The 17,730-nt window shown below is 61.8% G+C and overlaps 1 protein-coding gene across 1 annotated transcript; it reads left to right on the forward strand.

The window, feature by feature from the left end:
• Positions 1-1,083: 1,083 nt before the first annotated feature.
• On the forward strand, positions 1,084-14,290 carry NFKBIE (NFKB inhibitor epsilon). The gene is made up of 6 exons (XM_075708054.1): positions 1,084-1,433; positions 12,036-12,138; positions 12,687-12,918; positions 13,090-13,178; positions 13,459-13,707; positions 14,111-14,290. The coding sequence occupies exons 1-6, from the start codon at positions 1,084-1,086 to the stop codon at positions 14,174-14,176; spliced, it is 1,089 nt and encodes a 362-aa protein (XP_075564169.1). The 3' UTR covers positions 14,177-14,290.
• Positions 14,291-17,730: the final 3,440 nt, after the last annotated feature.

Raw genomic sequence — 17,730 nt, forward strand, 5'->3', positions numbered from 1 at the left:
GTGAAACTGATTTTAAAGCGTCACCTGCGTTCAAAGCTAAGCTCCTGGTTATCTTCTGAGGAAAGCCCAGGACACTGGAAAGCCCAGGACACTGGAAAGCTCAGGACACTGGAGAGTAACTAGGTGAAGCCTACGCAGATCCACGAGGAACACGACTGGATGGTTTTGATGTTGGAAGGAGAGCACTGAAAAGCAGCCTGGTCAATCATTCACAGGCAGAGAGCTGGGCCTTCGTCTGAGCTTGTATTTTCAGCTTTGATCTCTGTGTCCTGGCTGCTCTTGTGTGAGCCCCGGCAGCCACTCTGGCCTTTGGGCTTTGTATTTGCAACGCAGAAAGGTGGTGGGAAGTGGCTGGAGTGAGTGACTTGTACAGCCAACTGTAGCCACCGCCTGGCCTTTCCCTTTGCCTGTACAGGCAGGACAGACAAGAAGGTTTCTCAGTGGGTGAAACAGGTTAAACCGCGCACACGGGAAAAGCAAATGTCTCGTTCGCACATATCTCTGCTACCAGTAAGCGACATCCACCGCATCGTTTCCCACAGGGCCTGCGGCTTCAGCGAGCACCTGTGCGCGCAACAGCATCCTTGCCCACGCACCACCCGGTCTGACAAGGTCCCTCTCCCACCCAGGGCAAACCTGCCTGCTATTTAAAGAACCCAAACAAACAGGGCAAGGGAGGAGGCAGGTCCAGGACACACCGGCACAGGGGAAGCACAGCGTGGCCACCTCCCCTGGCGCACCCCAGGCTGCCGGCCCTCGCCCACGCGTGCCGTGCCCACGGGTGGGTTTTCTCCCTCCTAGCGCTCCTGCGCCGGCCCCGCACAAAGCGGGCGAGAGGCAGCCCGCCTTTGGGGGGTGCAGGGGCAGCGCGGCGGGGGGAATCCCGGGCAGGCGGGGCCGGCCGCGGCTGAGTCAGTGCGGGCAGGGGCAGGAGGAGGAGGAGGAGGAGGAGGAGGAGCCGGGGCGCCTTAGCCTGCGCGCCGGCCGCCGCTCCTTGGCTTTCCGGCCATGAGCCCCCCGGCGCCGGGGCCGGGGTCGGGGTCGGGGCCGGGGCCGGGGCGGGCGGGCGGCGGGCGCTGAGCGATGTCCCGGGCGGCGGGCGGCGAGTGCCGGGAGGAGGGGGCGGGCTGGGAGGGCGAGGACGGGCAGTGCGACTCGGGCATCGAGTCGCTGCGATCGCTGTCGGGCGGGAGGGAGATCCCCCCGGCCGCCGCCGCCCCCGCCGCCGAGGTCCCCCCCGCCGCCGAGACCCTCGCCGAGACCCTCGCCGAGGAGCGGCTCGACTCCAGCTACGGCTCCGGCGCCCTCCCCGAGGCTCTGCCCGGGCTGCCGGCCGCCTGCCGCGCCGAGGAGCCGCCGCCGCCGCCGCCGCCCCAGGGGCTGAGCCGGCAGCAGCTGGAGGCGCTCACCTACGTTTCGGAGGACGGGGACACGTGAGTGACCGCGGCCCCTGCGCTCCCACCTTCCCCGGGGGCGGCTTGCGAGGGCCGGACCCTTCCCCGCCACTCCACACCCCCCACCCCACCCCCCCCCCAAGCCCCCGGCTTGGCCCCTCGCAGCCTGCTGGTGGCCAGAGGCGAGCCGGGCTTTACCTGCAGTGGTCCCCAGCCCTCTCCCGAGGAGCACCCGTTCAGCCGGGCTGCGCAGGACTCCCCGAGCCCCTGTTCCGAGAGCCTCCCGCCTTTTGCGCTGCACACGGATGCTTGGCACCCTGGCTTGGGTTTGGGTGGGTGGCCGGTGGGGCATCCGAGCCAGGTCCGGCAGAGTGAGCCGGGAGAGGCAGCCCCGGGCAACGTGGCACAGGACGGACCCGCTGTGGGAAGCCAACTTCCACTTGCTATGGGGCTGCCAGCAACTAGAAGGTGGCGTGGGAGCAAATCAAGCCCCCCTGCTGTCTCTTCTCCAGAGAATGCAACATTTCCTCCCCAAAGGGGAAGGCTTGGCTGCGTGAGGTAGCACGTAAGCAAGACCCAAAACGAGATTGGCTGTGCAGGGCAAGACCTCGAGATGGCTGTGTTAGGGCCACAGATGCTGCTCAACCGAGCAACCCAAGAACTGTTTGTTCTCAGGTGGAAATCGCCTCGCTTTGCCAACCCGCCTGCACAACCACAGCTTTCAGCACAGTTGTGACGCACGCCCCGCTACAGGGCTGCCCTCCTGCGCCTCTGTGATGGAGACGAGCATTTGTCTTAATGAGGGGGGGCTTCCCACATCCGTAATGCCCTCTCAAGGCCAGAGGCATCATGCTGGAGGTATTTGGTTTGGCTTCTGGTAACTGCCTTCAGCTAATCGCAGCTCTTTCCTGTCGTACATTCCCTCAACGGAAGGTTTTCATCATGAGTGCACATGCAGAGCATGATCGAAGCGTGCTCGCAGCTGAGAAGGGCAAAGCTTTGCCCCAAACCCAGGCTGGAGTTTAATACTGAGTAATGGTGCAAGAGGAAGAGAAACTAAGAGGCACTGACATGAGCCAGTAAATGTCTTCAGTAGCAAGGAGCAGCGAGGAGGCTCTGTCCTTGCCTGGCAGAACACATCTGGTTCTGAGGCTGAAGATGAGCTGGGAGCCAGCCCGAGTGTTTACTTCCCGGTTAGAAAGGAGCCTGTGCCTCTGCTAATTAGTTCATTAATGCTCGCTGTGGGACCTGCTCCGAGGATTGGCTGGAAGTCTAGCGGCAAGCAAGGTTAGACCAAACCCAGCCTCCCACGCTCCCCAGCCGCGCGCCTGGATAGTGCTTTCTAGTCCCGTCCAATCTCCAGGCTGGCTCTGGGGCACCTCGGCATGGAGGAGCTTCGCCACCTTTCCCAGCTGTAACGCTAGAGCCAAAGTGCCCACGGAGAGAGCCGGGGGTCTTTTAAGCAGAGCTGTGGAAGTAACGCCTCAGAAAAGCCCCCTGGGCTAGTCTGCCGCAGTGTGGCCAGGGCTCCCCACTTGCTTTTCTTTAGTGAGTCTGGTAGATAGTAGCTGTTTGGAGATGCTTTTGCTGCTTGGGCTGTCTTGTAAGGCGGCTGAGCCCTTTGCTTGTTGGACTTGCTTGGCCAGAGCCTAACGCAAGCATCTCATTAACTAGGGAAACATTAATCGGTGGTGCCTTGGTTACTGTAGGCAGGAAAGCGCTCCAAACGCTTGCAGTTGCTCTTCTGTTTTCTCTCACTCACAGTGCAGTTCAGAACAGGAAATCTGTAGAGAGCGAGGGAGGGAGCAAAAAGTCTGCCAGTGCTGCAGCTCGTACAGCTCCGGGCAGGCCGTGTCCGCGCAGGAGCCGGCTTTCCTGGGATCCGCTCCCAGCACTGGGGAAAAAAAACTATTCTTGTGGTTAGAGCAGCAAGGCTGTGGATTGCTGCCTCTGCTATTCCTGTCTCTCCTCCTGACCTTGAGGGAGAGGTAGGCGGCACTTGTATTTAGAAATGCTGAACATCCACCACTCGGTCGATGCAAATGGGGGCTGCGGTGCCCAGCGACTCATTGAACTGCCACCAGTTTTGTATGCAAAACCAAGTCTGATAGTAATGCTAAAGTCTATGGAGCAATTGCTCATCCGGGGACAGAAGGTCCCCAGAGAAAAGGGATCAGATGGCCACAGGCTGCATCCCTTTCTTCCAGCCAGACAAACCCATCCACTTCTTTTCATCTCTGTCAGCGGCACATTTCCTTGTGTGCCTTGCTTGAATGTCTGCCACAAAACAGCTCCAGGCCAAGAATTAAAATCATACTACCATTATATTTCAGAAGACTTGGGCAACGACACTTTCCTGTAATTGTAATTCTGAAAATACAAAAAGTTCAGGGGTTTTGGCCCAGTAGTTCCTGTTTCCTTGGATGCCCCGGCTGGTACCAAGCGGAGAGGAGCACTGGGCTCACAGAAGGGCCGCTGGCAAAGCCTTGGCTGTCCATCTGGCAGAAGACTTGGCTGTCCATAGCTCCCCTGGGCTCACCCACCCGTGCCACCGCAAGGTGTGCAAGGGGGCTGTGTTTGCCAGCCTGCCGCTTGCGGGGGAAGCGTACGAGGTGGAGGCAGAGGCGAGGAGCATATGCTTGGGTGGTTGGAGCGTCAGCAGGATGTTCCTTGGATACCTTCCTGCCTGCCTCCATGGGAGAGGAGTGTTAACCCAGGCAGGGTGAAGCAATGGGGCTAAAATTGGCTCTTCCCGCGTTCAGAATTAGAAGGGGTCCCGCTTCTAGAGGAAGGAAGTTGGCCAACAGGGGAGGGGTGGGTGCCGTCTTCCAGGAATCATTTGCCCAAGCGTCAGCCCCCACCACGGCTCCCCAGTGCCACTGGCAGTCCCTTTGCCTCGGGGAAGTCAGCTGCAGTAGTCGGGCACCGGCACATCAGTCACCGAGAGCGTGGCCGAGCTGGCATGGCAGGAGAGGTCAAGGATGAGGAGCAGGGTGACAGGCAGAAGATGGTGGGTGCACTTAGGGCAGTGATACGCATCCCGCTTATTCTGTGGCTGGGTAGAGAACAAGCCCTGTGCGCTCAAACTGAAGTAGTCTCCTCCAAGTATCCATCTTTTCCTTGTGAACAAAGCGGTCTCCAAGCATCCGTCTCTTCCATGTAAACCAGCTCCTTTTCTGCTGAACTGAGTCCCAATGGGACTGCTGTGCGTGGAAGTGAAAAGAGGGGCTTTCCAGCTGCAGGCACGGCTAGCTCTGAACAGCTTTATCGCTGTGGCCCAGCCTCTGGACAAGATCAGCCTTTGTTAGGATTCACCAAGGAAACCCCCCTCCTTCCCAGCCTTGCCAGGCAGAAGCGGGAGTCCAGTGTCCTGGGAAAGGGGTGGGTGTGGGACCAGCTCCTTCGAGGTGGGATGGAGTGTGATGGGATCGCCTGTTGCGTCAGCACAAGCAAAAACCTCCCCATTTGCTTGGGCTTATGGCAGCCTCTGCCAGCTCTGGAGAGGCAGAGTTGATTCATTAGTGCTGGAAATTAGGCTGAGCTTCCTTTCTCTAGGACTATATATTCTATCTGAAACTTAAAACCATGTTTCCCTTTCTGCCTGTGCTGGTCCTTGGGCCACACACCAGTTTACGCTGTCGGTACCTGATGCCACGGTGATGGGCTCCTTGGGCAGCTGGCTAGAGCACACGCAGCCTTGCTCTGGGCGCTCCGGCCCTGCCGTGGCTGCGAAAGGCCAGGGGCTGCGCCTCTGCAGGAGGGTGGCTGTCTTCTGCACAGGGCTCCGCATGCAAAGCAGCGTGGCTCCTCTGCGGGGGTGAAGGTCGGGGGTCCCCAGCTCAATCACGGGAGAGAGATCTCAGCCTCCTTCAGATGGAAAATGGGACCGAGCGGTCTTGGTTGGGTGCGTGTTTCGGGGAGGGAGGGGAGCGGAGGAAGCCTGACTTCCTCCTTCCACCAGAGACAAGTGCTGCCCCTGTCTGCTGATAAGAAATCACGTGCCAGTGACTTGTGGGCTGAGACGCCTTAACAAGGGCTTGGGGACAGTTAATCGAGTAAAATTGGGGCCCCATGGGAGCTGGTGTTCTGAGCTCTCCTTCGTGTGATGGTAGCGAAGGGGCCTTCCCTGCTGAGCCCTTGCCCGCGTGGGTAGGCACTGAGCGTGCAGGCTCATCTAGCGGGGCCAAGAGCCACTTCTAACCGTTCACCAGCGTGTGCCAGTCGTAACCCTCCCATCTTGTGTCACCCTCTGCTAGAGGTCTTCCCTGTGCCAGGGAATAGAGGCCGTCCCCATTCAGGCTGCCTGCTCTGGTGTGGCTGCTTGCTCGGCGCTCGCCCTGCTGAGCAGGGGTGTTGCTGAACCCCCGTACCCCTGCATCCCAGCACGTGTGCCTGGGGGAACGCTTGGCATGCGACAGCAAAGGGAGACCACTGTGAAAGAAGAAAAAAGAAGCAGAGGACTGGAGAGACACGGTTTTAGGAGAAGGATTAAAGAAGTCCGATGCAGAGAGCACACCCAGTTGCTGGTCGGGCTGGGAGTCCCCCTGCTCGGCTGGGCTGTTGCTGGCTGCCCAGCAGCGGGATGGCCATAGTTAGTGGGAAGCAGGGATGCTCTTGTTTTTTCCATAGGGGCTTTGGAAAGCTCCTTGCCCGATTGCCAGGGGAGTTCCAGTCCATCCCAAGTTGCTCCCTAGCACACTGCTGTTGTGGAGCAGAGAATATGAGTCCTAACATGGGGCTGGCTGGGGGGAGAAGGGAACCTGCTATGTCCAGCTCCCCGTGCCTGGACTCTCAGCTCTTCCTCTGTGTGTGCTCAGGAGTTTGGTGAGCAGGGGAGGGCTTGGTGCCCCTCCAGGCGAGGGCAGGCAGCTCTGTACAGGCTGCTTTAGGATGCCCCAGAAGTTGCTGGCTGCCACAGAGGTCACACATGTACAGCCTTGGCGTAAGGTGGGTAAGTCCTGGCAGCCCTCTGAGATCGTGCAGGCAAGAGATTTTTTTTCCCTGGTTTGGATGACTTCAGCCTGGCCAGGAGGAAGTTTCTTCAGACTTTCCGCCAGCATAGCTGGGGAGAGGCACAGGGAACTTCAGCACAGAGGAAGGGAAAGAATGGCTGGAAATTTCCATGTCCTGGGATGCAGAAGCCTGATGCCTGGCTGTAACAGATCAGTCGAGGTGGGGCGGGCTTCAGGTCCTTGCACTCTGCAGGCAGGCTTGGCCGCTGCTGGGAAAGGGTGAGCTCAGCTAAATTAACAAAGTAAGTTTTGATTTTTGTCGGTTTGGGTTTTTTTTAATACGATGTGGATAAAAGAGGAGTCAGACATGACTGTGTAGGAAGAGAGGCCGTGGGGTCTGAGCTGTGAGAGTGGTTACAGGGCACCTCTCAGTGAGCTGCGTGGGATGCTCTCTGCGTCCCAGAGATGGGAAGCCCCTCTGACTGGGGCGGGTGCAAGGCTGAAGGGGGGGCCCTGAGACATCCTAGACCCACAGCTGGTACCTCATTAAAAGAAAATCCTGAAGCAGCAAGGATATGTGTGCGGGGCTGTAAATAATTGTTAGGGTGTGTTGGTTGTACTGTCTCTGGCAAAGTCCAGGCACTGTCCTCTTGCAAGAGGCTGTTCTGACCTAAAGATATCTCTGTGCGTACGGAAACTGTAGAACATATTTTCTTCCTGATGAGCAAGAATGGGAATTTGCTCCATTTGAAATGGAGTTGCCGCAGCCAATGGACCTTTCGGGTTGTTTGCTGCTTTTATTGCAATCATTCATCTCGCTTCTCAGCCCATGTCTGTGAAACCAGCTCCATCCGCCTGGGACGGGCTGACCTGCTTCTCTGGCTTGGCTCATCCCTGCAGTGATGGTAGTGCGGGACAGACCCCTCGTTTTGCAGGGGGCAGTCCACGTGCATCTGATGTTTAGTGCTTTTGCAATCCAGGACCCACCACCTGCTCAGAAATGGAACAAAATGCTCCAACATGTGGGTGCAGAGTCTAGAGGATATAAGGCCACGGGTGCAGTACGTGGGTGAATGGGGGCACCTTTATCTCCCCAACTCCTTCTCCTCCTCCCCCACCTCACTGAAAAATGAGGCACCCACAGCCCTCTTGTGATGCCTCCCCTGCCAGTCAGCCTCCAGCACCCCTCATCCACCAGCACCTGGACCAGACCCTCTGCAGAGCACCACATGAAAGGTGGAGGCTGTCTCCCCTGCTCGCCCATCGCTTCCCACCGCCCTTTGGCCCCAGGAGCAGCAGGCTGGGAAGCAGCTGCTGCTCAGGCTGGAGATCGGGGGCGGGGCTGAACCCAATGGCTGAAGGAGCTTTGCCCAGAGAAGGGGAGAAGAAACCTGTAGAACAGGAGACCCAGGGCAGGAGCAGAGGACAGGGGGGTGAGCCTACAGCTGGCTGGGATCTGTTGCTCCCCTGGAGCTGCCAGAGGGCAGCTAGCACGGTTTTATGGAGCCAGGCAGCATCACATTGGTATGCAGGGAAGAAGGGAGCCGGGCTGGGCTGGCGGAAGGCTGCTCAGCTGTGCTTGCTGAGCCTGCTGGCAGAGGTTCATGCTGATGGCTGAGGAAGTGGTTAGCAGCGCAGGTTACGGGGCTGGAACAGGAGAGCAGGGTAAGCATGGAATTCCCCTGCTGTTTTCCTCCTCCCTCGCTCTCCTCTCTGTTGCTGCTGGGGCCATTTCCTCCCCTGAACAAGTTTCTCTTGTGTGAATTGTTTTCATGATTTCCTACTGCTCTGCTCAGCCAAAATAAGGAGCCAGGATCAAACTGTTCCTGCCACAGACAGGGACCTTATCTAGAGAGGGAGAAAAATTTGTCAAAGCAAATTCTACTGAATGCTGGATCCCTTGTCCTCCTAGGTGCTTCTGGGGTGAGATGGTGAAGGGAGAGGCTGCTTTGAGGACAAAGTGTCTTGCTCCACAGATGGGGGGACCTGCATGGTCAGCCCCTTTTCTAGAGGGAGGGAAGAGGAGAGCTGGAGAACTGGTGGGACTTCATCAGTTCTGCTTGTGTGTCAGAGCTGGGTGTCACCCTTACCTTTACTCCTTGCCTCTAGTTGCAGGCATCCTCAGACACGGACACTTTTCCTGCCAGGCGTTTGAGGTCACTCAGAAGCCTGGGAGATGGAAAGCACTGTGGAAATGGGTGTTCTTCTGTGCCTAAACTAGGATCACCTTGGGCCTGGCAGTGCTGTGTGTTCAGACCCCGGGGATACCCCCAGGGATAGCCCTGACCTCTCTGCTCCGGGATTGTTATCTCTGGTGATAGGTAAATCACCTTGTGCCAGGGATGCCCTGTGCCCATGTGGCCTTTGTGACTCAGAGCGCTAACGAGTCCCCTTGTGCCAGGATGGAGCTGGTGAGCAAGTGGAGAAGCTGAGAATGAGCCCAGCAGTCCGTCCTAGTAGGTTGGCCACGTTTCCCCTGCCCGCAGCTCCTCCAACCCCTGCTCTTTCCAAAACTCGCTGTTGCCCTTTCCAAAAGTCCCTGCTGAGCACCCACCCCCGTGGCTGTGGGCAGGAGTGTTGCAGGCAGAAGCATGGGGAGGGAGGGAGCAGGGAAGAGGCGTGCGGGCAGCTGAGGGAAGAGCAAGGGTCCGAGTGTGGCAGGGTGGAGGGCTTGTTCTGGCAAAGGCACGGGGCCGTGGCTGGGTGAGGAGGGGTGTCTGGCAGCGAGCGGGTTTCTCTCCGTTGCTGCGCCCTGGCTCCGGGGCTCAGCTGTGAGCACTGCATGCCAGCATGCAGCAGCCCGTCAGCAGCTGGACCACGCAGCTGCCATGGCAGAGAGAGAGGTGTGCTTGTAGCCTGGGCCGGAAGAAAGCGGAGATTGGCACTATGCCTGCGCCTGATGTTTCCTGGGCGTAGGAGGTTTCCCGGGTTAGCAGGAGATGATCCCGATTCCCGGTTGGCATCACTGCCCGTGGCACAGAGTGCCTCGGTGCCCACGCGCTCTTGGTGGGCTCATCCCAGCCCGGTGGTCTCGTCGCGATTCCCCCGAGTAGCTCACGGCTCTTGCAGCTGTTTCAGGAAGTAGAGGGCTGGCAATGAGGAAAGGGGGGAACAAATGCAGAAATGAAAGCGCAGGAGGACGCTGTGCCCCGGTGGAGAAGGAAGAGGGAGGGGCGGAAAGCAATCCTTCCAAGCAGGCATGTCCCAGCTTCAAGGTGAAAACCTGAGCTCTGGCTGGGTGGGGATGGTCAACCCCCATCACCTCCACGGCATAGATGCCCAAACTTGCTTGGCATCAGCTGAACCCCAAGTGGCTCCACCGCCTCGTTGAGCTGCAAAGCCACCCAAGTCAGGAAGAGTGAGGTGGCGGCGGAGGGCTGCCCGGGGTTTCCACCTCCCCTGGATGACTGCCCCACTTGTCCCCGTGTGACAGCGCGGCATGGCGTGGGTCGTGGCAGAGGGGCCGGGGGGATTCCTGGGGGCGCGGGGGCAGGCTGCGGCGGGGGGTACGACCCCGGGTGCTGCGCTCTCCCCCGGGAGCTCAGCGTGGCTCTGGAAAGTGAAAGCAGCAGAGGTTTAAAGTTCAAGCCGAATTGCCTTGGAAAGTCCCCTGTCTGAGCAGTCTTATCTCTGCCATACCTGAAAAAGTCAGATCCCGCGGCCTCCTTCTGCACGTGGCACCTGGGAGCGGGTTTGGAGAAACAGGGACTGTCCCTGCAAGCAGGCAAAGGACACCTCGGCGCAGGTGCCGCCGCAGGGACTGGGGATCTGATGCAAAACCCAGCAGGGAATCTCCCTGCCCAGATCATACCCGGGCTGGGGCCGGTGAGAGGCCGCTGAGGGGAGGGTCATTCTTGCAGCTGGTCCCCCAGCTCTGCCCCTCGCTCCTGCCCGAGCTAGCCTGGTCCGGGCCCCTTGGCTGTGCCCCTGCCCCATGGTCCGCGGAGGGCAGCCGGGCCCTGCCCATGGGGCCGCTCGGCCCTGGCTCACAGCCCCCTCCCCTGCCCCGGGGAGTGCCCGCGGCGAGGGGGCACCCCATGACGGTGTGGAGGCAAATGTGGGTCGCCTCCCCTTCCAGCGGGGAATTCCCTGCCCCGTCGTGACCCGGGGCTTCCCCGAGGATGCAGCCTCTCCTGTCAGCCTCTCCCCTGGCAGCAGGGTGAAGAAGAACCAGCCTTCTTTTGCCGCCAAAAATGGGGCTCAGCTGAGGGTGCCCGGGGTCCCAGGTGCTGGCTCGGCCGTCGGGCAGGGCTTGGCAGGAGGTGGATAAAGGACATTTTGGGGACTGGCCTCTGGGCTCCTCAGCGCACCCACGTCCCCCCTGCGGGTGCCGAGAAGTCAGCCCCGGCCCCGCTTCTTTGCTGCAGTGCTTTAGGGCCCGGTCTTGCCTTCCTGCCTGCCGGGGGATACCGTCCATCCCCCATATTGCAGGTGCCATCCCGAAGCTGGGCTGTCCGGCGAGCAGGTTGTCTTTCTGGGACTGGCACAGCTCTTGCCCTCCATCCCTCGTCCCTGCCCACCTCCGCCAAGCAGCGTGGGTGGCAGGAGCCCTCTTAGAGCCCGGCTTTTGGTTCAGAGCTGATTCCTGCCAGAGATAAGTGTCACCCAGGGGCCCCAGTGCGGGTGGCGAGGAGGTAGCAGGAGGCTCAGCTCATGCCTGCCCTGCTCTGCAGAGCAGGAGCTGCTGCCTGCTCCTCGCTGCTGCCCGCCAGGGCCGGGGCTGGCCTGGGGGGCTGCCCTGCAGCGGGGGGCTGGTCCCTTTGCACGGGACGGGCCAGGAGTGCAGCAGGTCGGCGGAGGGGACTGGAAATTCCCTCTCGGCTCTGCCTCCATCGCACTCTCACTTCTGTTCTGACTGCGCCAGGGGCCGGCATCAGACCCATCTGGAAATAAAACCTCTCCTTGGGCTGGAGGACTCCGGGATGCCCGGCCACCCCCATGGCCCTGGGGGCCACGGTCCTTAGGATGCGGGCTCCCTGCGGGCCACCGAGCACCGACGGCCGCACCTCCGGTGTCCCTCGGCAGCAGCGGGCTGTGCGCCAGCCCTGCCGCGGCAATGCCGAAAGGGAAGGATGTGGGGGAGAGAAGAGGAAATTGGTGTGGGCCGGCAGATCGGCTGGCACGGGGACTGTGCCACGCAGGTGATCTTGGACTGGTGCCGGGCTCCTGCCGGGCTTTGGCTGCCTGCCTTCGCAGAGGGGAAAGCAGAAGTGCGGTGCGCAGCCGGCAGCGTGGAACTGGAATTCCCCAGGCAGCTGCCAGAGCCCAGACCTCCCTCCACAGCCGCCAAACCCAGCCCTTGGACTCGGCAAAATGCATCCCAGGCTCTTTGGACCTGCCCCAGTTGGAGGCCTGGCTTTGGGCAGTGCCGGATCCAAGCCCCACGTATGCTGTGAGGTCTGAGGGAGGACCCTGCGGTGCTTTTTGGGGACAGGAGGGTCTGTTCCCTGTTCCCTGTGTGGACTGCCCTGGGGAGCCTCAGGCCATGTTCCTGCCTTGCCCTGCTGCTGAGTTTCTCCAGGGAGAGGACAGGATGGAGGAGCTCTGAGCTGGTGGGAAGGGAAGAGGACTGGGGGAGGTGGGGAGGTTATTTCTCCATGCAGCAGTGGAGGATCTCTGCTCCTGAGCATGGCACTCAGGATCTTTTTTTTTTTTTTTTTTCCCCCGATTCCCTTTATCCCCTCTGTAGGTTGGTTCACTTGGCCATTATCCACTGTGTCCCAGCTGTGGCACTCTGCTGCATCGCTCAGCTGCCCAGGGAGGTGCTGGAGATCCAAAATGATCTTTTCCAGGTATGCGGATGTGATAGGCAGAAGATGGGAGGAAGGCAGGTGCCGCAGGCTGCTCCCTGGATAGATGCCCAATCCATCTGGCCTTTCCCCAGGACCCCCCACTCACTTCCTCCAGAGCATGTGAAGGTCCCATGTGAGCAGCCCCTTATCAGGGAGGGGAAGAAGGGTGTGGGAGATACCCTGAGAGGGAGGTGTGACAGCTGTTGTCAGGGAAGGGTGAAGAGGTCCTTTATGAGGCCCCAGGACTTCACGGACAGCCCCGGAGGGTGGAGCAGGCACAGCTTGAATGTGGCAGGGTAGATAACCTGGGAGAGTGAGATCTGCCCCCACGGGTGATCCCTGAGCTGAGGCGGGGGTGGGGGGGAAGCAGCAAGCCATTTGCACCCGCCCGCGTCAGCCACACTTAACCCCAGGACAGGGACGGGCTCCTGCGTGGCAGCCTGCCCGTGCCACCGGGCTGGCTCCTGTAGGCTGGCGTGGCTCATCACGCTTGGTGTCCTGTGGGGCATTCTCCCTTTTCCTAATTTCTGTCCCCACCTCCTCTCTAGACCCCGCTCCACCTCGCCGTGTACCTGGAGCAGCCCAGCGTGATCCAGGCGCTGATCCACAAGGGAGTCAACCCCGGGCTGCAGGACCGCAATGGGAACACCCCGCTGCACCTGGCCTGCGAGCAGCAGCACCTGCAGTGCGCCCAGCAGCTGCTGCAGGGCACAGCCCCGACGGAGGGCACGGCCCAGCCCCACGGGCACCACCAGGACCTGCAGCTCCAGAACTGGCAAGGTGAGACCTGAGGGCAGCCCGGTGCGGAGCAGGTGGCCGGTTTGGGGCAGAGACCGTGCGTTGTGTATGCAGGGATCCAGGAGCGCAGCAGAGCGTGCGCGGGGCCAGGGTTGGCGTGCCTCGGGGTGGTCCGGGCTGACTGTGGCTCTCTCTCCTGCCTCCCCATCCCAGGCTTGGCCTGTCTGCACATCAGCACCTTGAAGGGGAACATCCCAATGATGTCTCTGCTGCTGGAGAGCGGCGCCAACATCGATGTTCGGGTAAGGCTGGGCACGGTGTGATGTTTGGGTGAGGCTGGGCACAGTGCATGGCTCCCTTGGCCACTCCCTCCAGCCTTGGGGCAGGCACTGCTGTGGGACTTGAAGGCACTGAATTTTGAGGGAGCAGAGAGAAAAGGTCCTTGAGGGGCCGTTGGGTGCTGTGACAGCAGTCAGGGTGGGGACTGCCCCCTCTGCAGCCTGTCAGGGTGGCGCGGGTGGGTGCTGCAGGGCCCATCTGAGGGGACGCCGCACCCACGCCCTGGTGGTCTGCGGGTTGCAGGAGGGCACGAGCGGGAAGACCCCATTGCACCTGGCCGTGGAGTGCCACAACCGCAGGGCTGTCCAGTTCCTGCTGCGCAACGGGGCCTATGTGGACGCCCAGATGTACAACGGGTGCACCCCGCTCCACCTGGCCGTGGGCCGCAAGGATGCTGCCATCGCCGCCATCCTCTCGCACTCTGGGGCTGACACCCTGCTGAGGAACATGGAGAATGAGACAGCCCAGGACCTGGCTGATGGCAACGACGATGTGAGTCTGTGTGGGGGGGAGGCCTGTGGCTCTCCAAGCCTGTCGGGGGGTGCAGGAGTCGGACCATTTAGGGGGGAGCTCCTAGGAAGAGTTTCTAGCCGTGCCCCTCGTCCCCTACAGGGTGCAGGCGTTGGCTTTGGGGGTGCGTGGGGCGACTGCCTGTTGCCTTGAGCCCTAGGGAAAGCCCAGCCAGGGTTTCTTGGCACTTACCCGGAGAGGTGGGAGGCTGCAGGGCTGGAGGCACAGTTAGAATCATAGAATCATTTAGGTTGGAAAAGACCTTTAAGATCATCCAGTCCAACCATTAACCTAACATTACCAAGTCCAGTTCTGGGCCCCTACCCCAGCCCTGGTGGAGACAGAACCCTGGATCCTTACACCTCTGCACCCTTGGCCTTTGCAGCTCTTCGCCTTGGTGCCCTTTGATGACCTGAAGATCTCGGGGAAGCCTGTTGTGTGCTCTGAATGAGTGGCTGGACTCCTCTGGCCTATCGGGCTGCCTCATCGTTCTCCGCTCTTGCCCTGCTGCCCACTGGGACCTTGCCTGCCTGCAGTTCAGTGGGAGCAGAGCCACTTTGGGAGATGTTATCCCCACCCCCTTCACCCATTGGAAAAGTTTTGTTGGCCTCAGGCTGCCTTCTCAAGAGGGAAGAAGATGGCACTATGAACACTACGCATGAGAGGCTTTTCTTTCAGTGTTTGTGCCCTGCAGCAGGATGGAATTTCCCCTCCCTGCCATGGGTCTGACTTGGGGGGTTCTCCAGCTTCTCTAGGGAAGGAGCAGGGCAGGACTCCTTTTCACATTGTACGGTGGGTGGAGCATCCTCTGGCACCCCCAAATGCCATCAAAAATAAGTGTGGGGTGAGGAGAGTTAACACACACTCCAATAAACATTTGTTCTTGTCGCGGGTGCCTGAGGTCTCATGTGATCTAACCCACCCCGCTCCCCCGCAGCAGTGGGAGGCTGAGCATTACCATGGGTGCCCAGGCACGTGAGGGCTGCAGGGGCTTCCCCAGCCCGCCCGCTCCCTCAGGGCCTGCTCCCTCCATTGCGCAGCAGGCGGCCAGCAGGAGCACGGGGAGTTCCCCGCTTGCAGATCCTTTCCAGTGCTCAAGGCCAAGGCTGGGGGATCCCAGCCTGGCGCCCCATTCCCGTGCAGTCCTGCTGAGTGTCTGGCATCAGGGCTGAGGAGAGAGCATAGGAGGTGCCGGAAGACCAGGTCGTGGATCCCTGCTTCTGCTATGGTGCCTGACATCTCGCTGACTTACTGTGTCACGGGTTCCTCTTCTGCAAAGAGGATAGAAAGATCCTGCCCCATCTCCTGGCTTGGGAGGCTGTTAAAAAACTTAGGGCATGGGTCTTCCCTGGGTTTTAGATTCCCTGAGGCTGAAAGCGGAGCAGACGGCAGGGTTATCTCCACATCCCTTCTGTTGTTCAGCTCACCACCCTTCCCTGTCCCCTCTCCAAGCCAGAGGAGCATGTGTGACGCATTAGGGAACGAGCCGGCGGTGGAAGGTGCTGTGGGACCAGAGACACCAAGCACGCCTGACCCCACCTCAGCCAGGGAAATTCCCCACTTGCTGCATGGGAGCAGCTGCTTTGTTTGGGGCAAATCCCCAGTGGCGCAATCGCCTGAGATGCTCTGGAGTGAGCCGTTGTCTTCCTCCTCCCTTCTTGGAAAGACAGATAGCAAGGGAATGCTGCCAGGAAAGCAGCACGGGCTCCCCCCAGGCCTCTCTGGAGCTTCTGCTCTGGTCGCTTCAGCAGCTGTGGGCTGGATTGCTGTTTTTCTTTCGAATCTTTGCCTCTCACCTTCCGGCAGGGCCTCAACCCTGCTGCAAACAAGTCCTATTCTGCTCATGGGCCTCAGCCAGCACCGGCCAGGAGCAGGTGCGGCCTGTGACTGCTCCGGTGCCACCTTCACGGGGGACGCGTGGCACTCCCGGCTGGGCCAGAGCGGGAACGACGGGCGCTGCAAGGCCGAGCGGCGCGGTGGGGCCAGGGCTGCAGCTGGGTGGGCTAGGGGAGGAAAAAGGCAGAAGCAATTGATCTGCACTATTTTTTTAATTATTTTTAAATAAATTTTTTTTTTTTTTTAAATGAGTACGTTGTAAAATATTGCTGGGTGGCCACCTGGTGTCTGCAGCAGGCCCTGCAGCCTTGCCGGGGCCGGGCTGGGGTGCGGGGCTGCCGGGCCGGGGGAGCCCGGGGCGGCGGGTGAAGGCCTCGTCCTGCCCCGCAGCCCCCGGGCAGAGGCCGCCGCCTGCGCCCGGCGGAGGGCTGGGAGCTCGGCGGCGGCCCTGGGCCCCGGGGCAGGGGCGGGGGAGGCCGGGGACGAGGTTCGAGGGCTTCTGCAGCGCAAGCGGGTTTTTTGCCCCGCGTCAGGCTCGGCTGGAGCTGAGCGGCAATGGCGGGTGCAGCGTGTGCGGGGCCGCGGCGGCGGGGCGGCGAGGGCCGGCCTGGCTCTCAGGCCCGGGCCTGGAAACCTCCTCTGGTGCTCGGTGTGGGACCGGCACCTCCTCGGCCCGGTGACCTTCCCCCCCGGGCGACGCGACGCTGGCCCCTTCCCGGGGCAGGGGGCGGCGGTTGGGCCTCCCACCCCGGCGGCGGGGCCCGACACCCCGGGCCCGCTCCCCGCCGCCAGCCGCCGGGCCCGGCCTGGGCCCGCGGGGCCTCACCGCGGCCGCCCCTCCGGAGCGGCAGGGGGCGCTGTGGGGAGCTGTGGGGCGCCGCCGCGCTGCCGCCGGGCGGGGGTTCCGCCGCCGCCGCCGGGAGCGGAGCCGAGGGGAGCCGGCCGGGGCCGGGGCCGGGCCGCAGGTGGGTATGGCGGGGCCGGGTCGGGCCGCGGGCGGCAGCCGGCCCGCTCGGCAGGGGTGGGCGAGGGCCGTGCGCCGCGCTGCCGGCCCGGGCTCTGCGGACGTGGCCGGCGGGCGGGGGGGCGTCCCCGGGGCCCCGCTCGCCCCGCAGCCGGCCGGGCGCTGCCTCTCCCCGCCCCGCGGGGCCGGTCCCCGGGCAGAGGCCGCCGGCGCCCGGAGCATCGGGGCAGAAAAGCCCCTCGAGCGGGCAGCGGGCTCCCCGCACGCCTCTCCCCGCCCGGGAACCCCCGGGGCCCGCCAGGCCCGGCCGCGGCGGGGGGTGCCCTGCGGCCGCGGGGATCCGGCAGCGCGGCTGCCCCTGCCAGCAGCCCCGGGGCAGGGGCGGCGGTCGGCCCGGGGGACAGGCGGGGCAATGGCGATGGCGATGGCAATGGCAGGCTGTGCCTGCGACCCGGCTTTGCGCCGGCTGCGGGGCAGGGAGGAGGCGGGGGGTCCCGAGCCGGTAGCGGGGGGCCATGGACTGCGGAGCTCCAGGCTTGCGCTTGGCCTCAGCCCTTCAGCGCCAGAGATGCGCCCGAGAGTAGCAGGGCTGCAGGCAGGAATTTTTTTTTTTTTTCCAGACCTCTGGCCCGGGACCCAATTTTTGCATCAGAGGCAAAGGGCTGTGGCCCGGCGTGGCTCTGGAGCGGTGCATTTGAGAGCTGCCCCTCCTGTGCCAAGGGGAACAGTAGCCGAGTCTGTCGTCTCGGCTCCCTGGCTGTTCTGCCGGCCCCAGACTAAGGGTCCTTTCACGCTCCGGCATGCCACCTGCTTGCCCTGCGTGGCCCCCCCCTTTCTACCTGTAACACTGGCGTCCCTGTTCCCTCCGAGCCTCGGCGGGGAGGGCAGGGCCTGCTGCACTGAGTCAGCTCTCGGGGCCTGGGAATTGCTAGCGCAGGCATAGAGAGAGCCATTGTCCCTCCATAGCCTCCTCTTCACGGTCGCTGTGGGAGAGCAGAGCTGGTTCTCCTCCCGTGGCAGCGCTGAGGGGGCCAGTGGGGGTAACAGCGAGCGCAGTCAGGCTGAACGGAGCCGGCTGGCTTTTGGTCTCTGTCAAAGTTGAAGGGGGACGTGGCCCGTGAGCACAGCAACCGGCCCTGCCGTTTATATCTGACTTCTGCAAAAGTGAACGGCATTTCTACACCCTCTCCCTGGCAAGAGAGCTG

Source organism: Pelecanus crispus, chromosome 3 (genome assembly GCF_030463565.1).
Source record: "Pelecanus crispus isolate bPelCri1 chromosome 3, bPelCri1.pri, whole genome shotgun sequence".
Classification (NCBI taxonomy): Eukaryota; Metazoa; Chordata; class Aves; order Pelecaniformes; family Pelecanidae; genus Pelecanus; species Pelecanus crispus.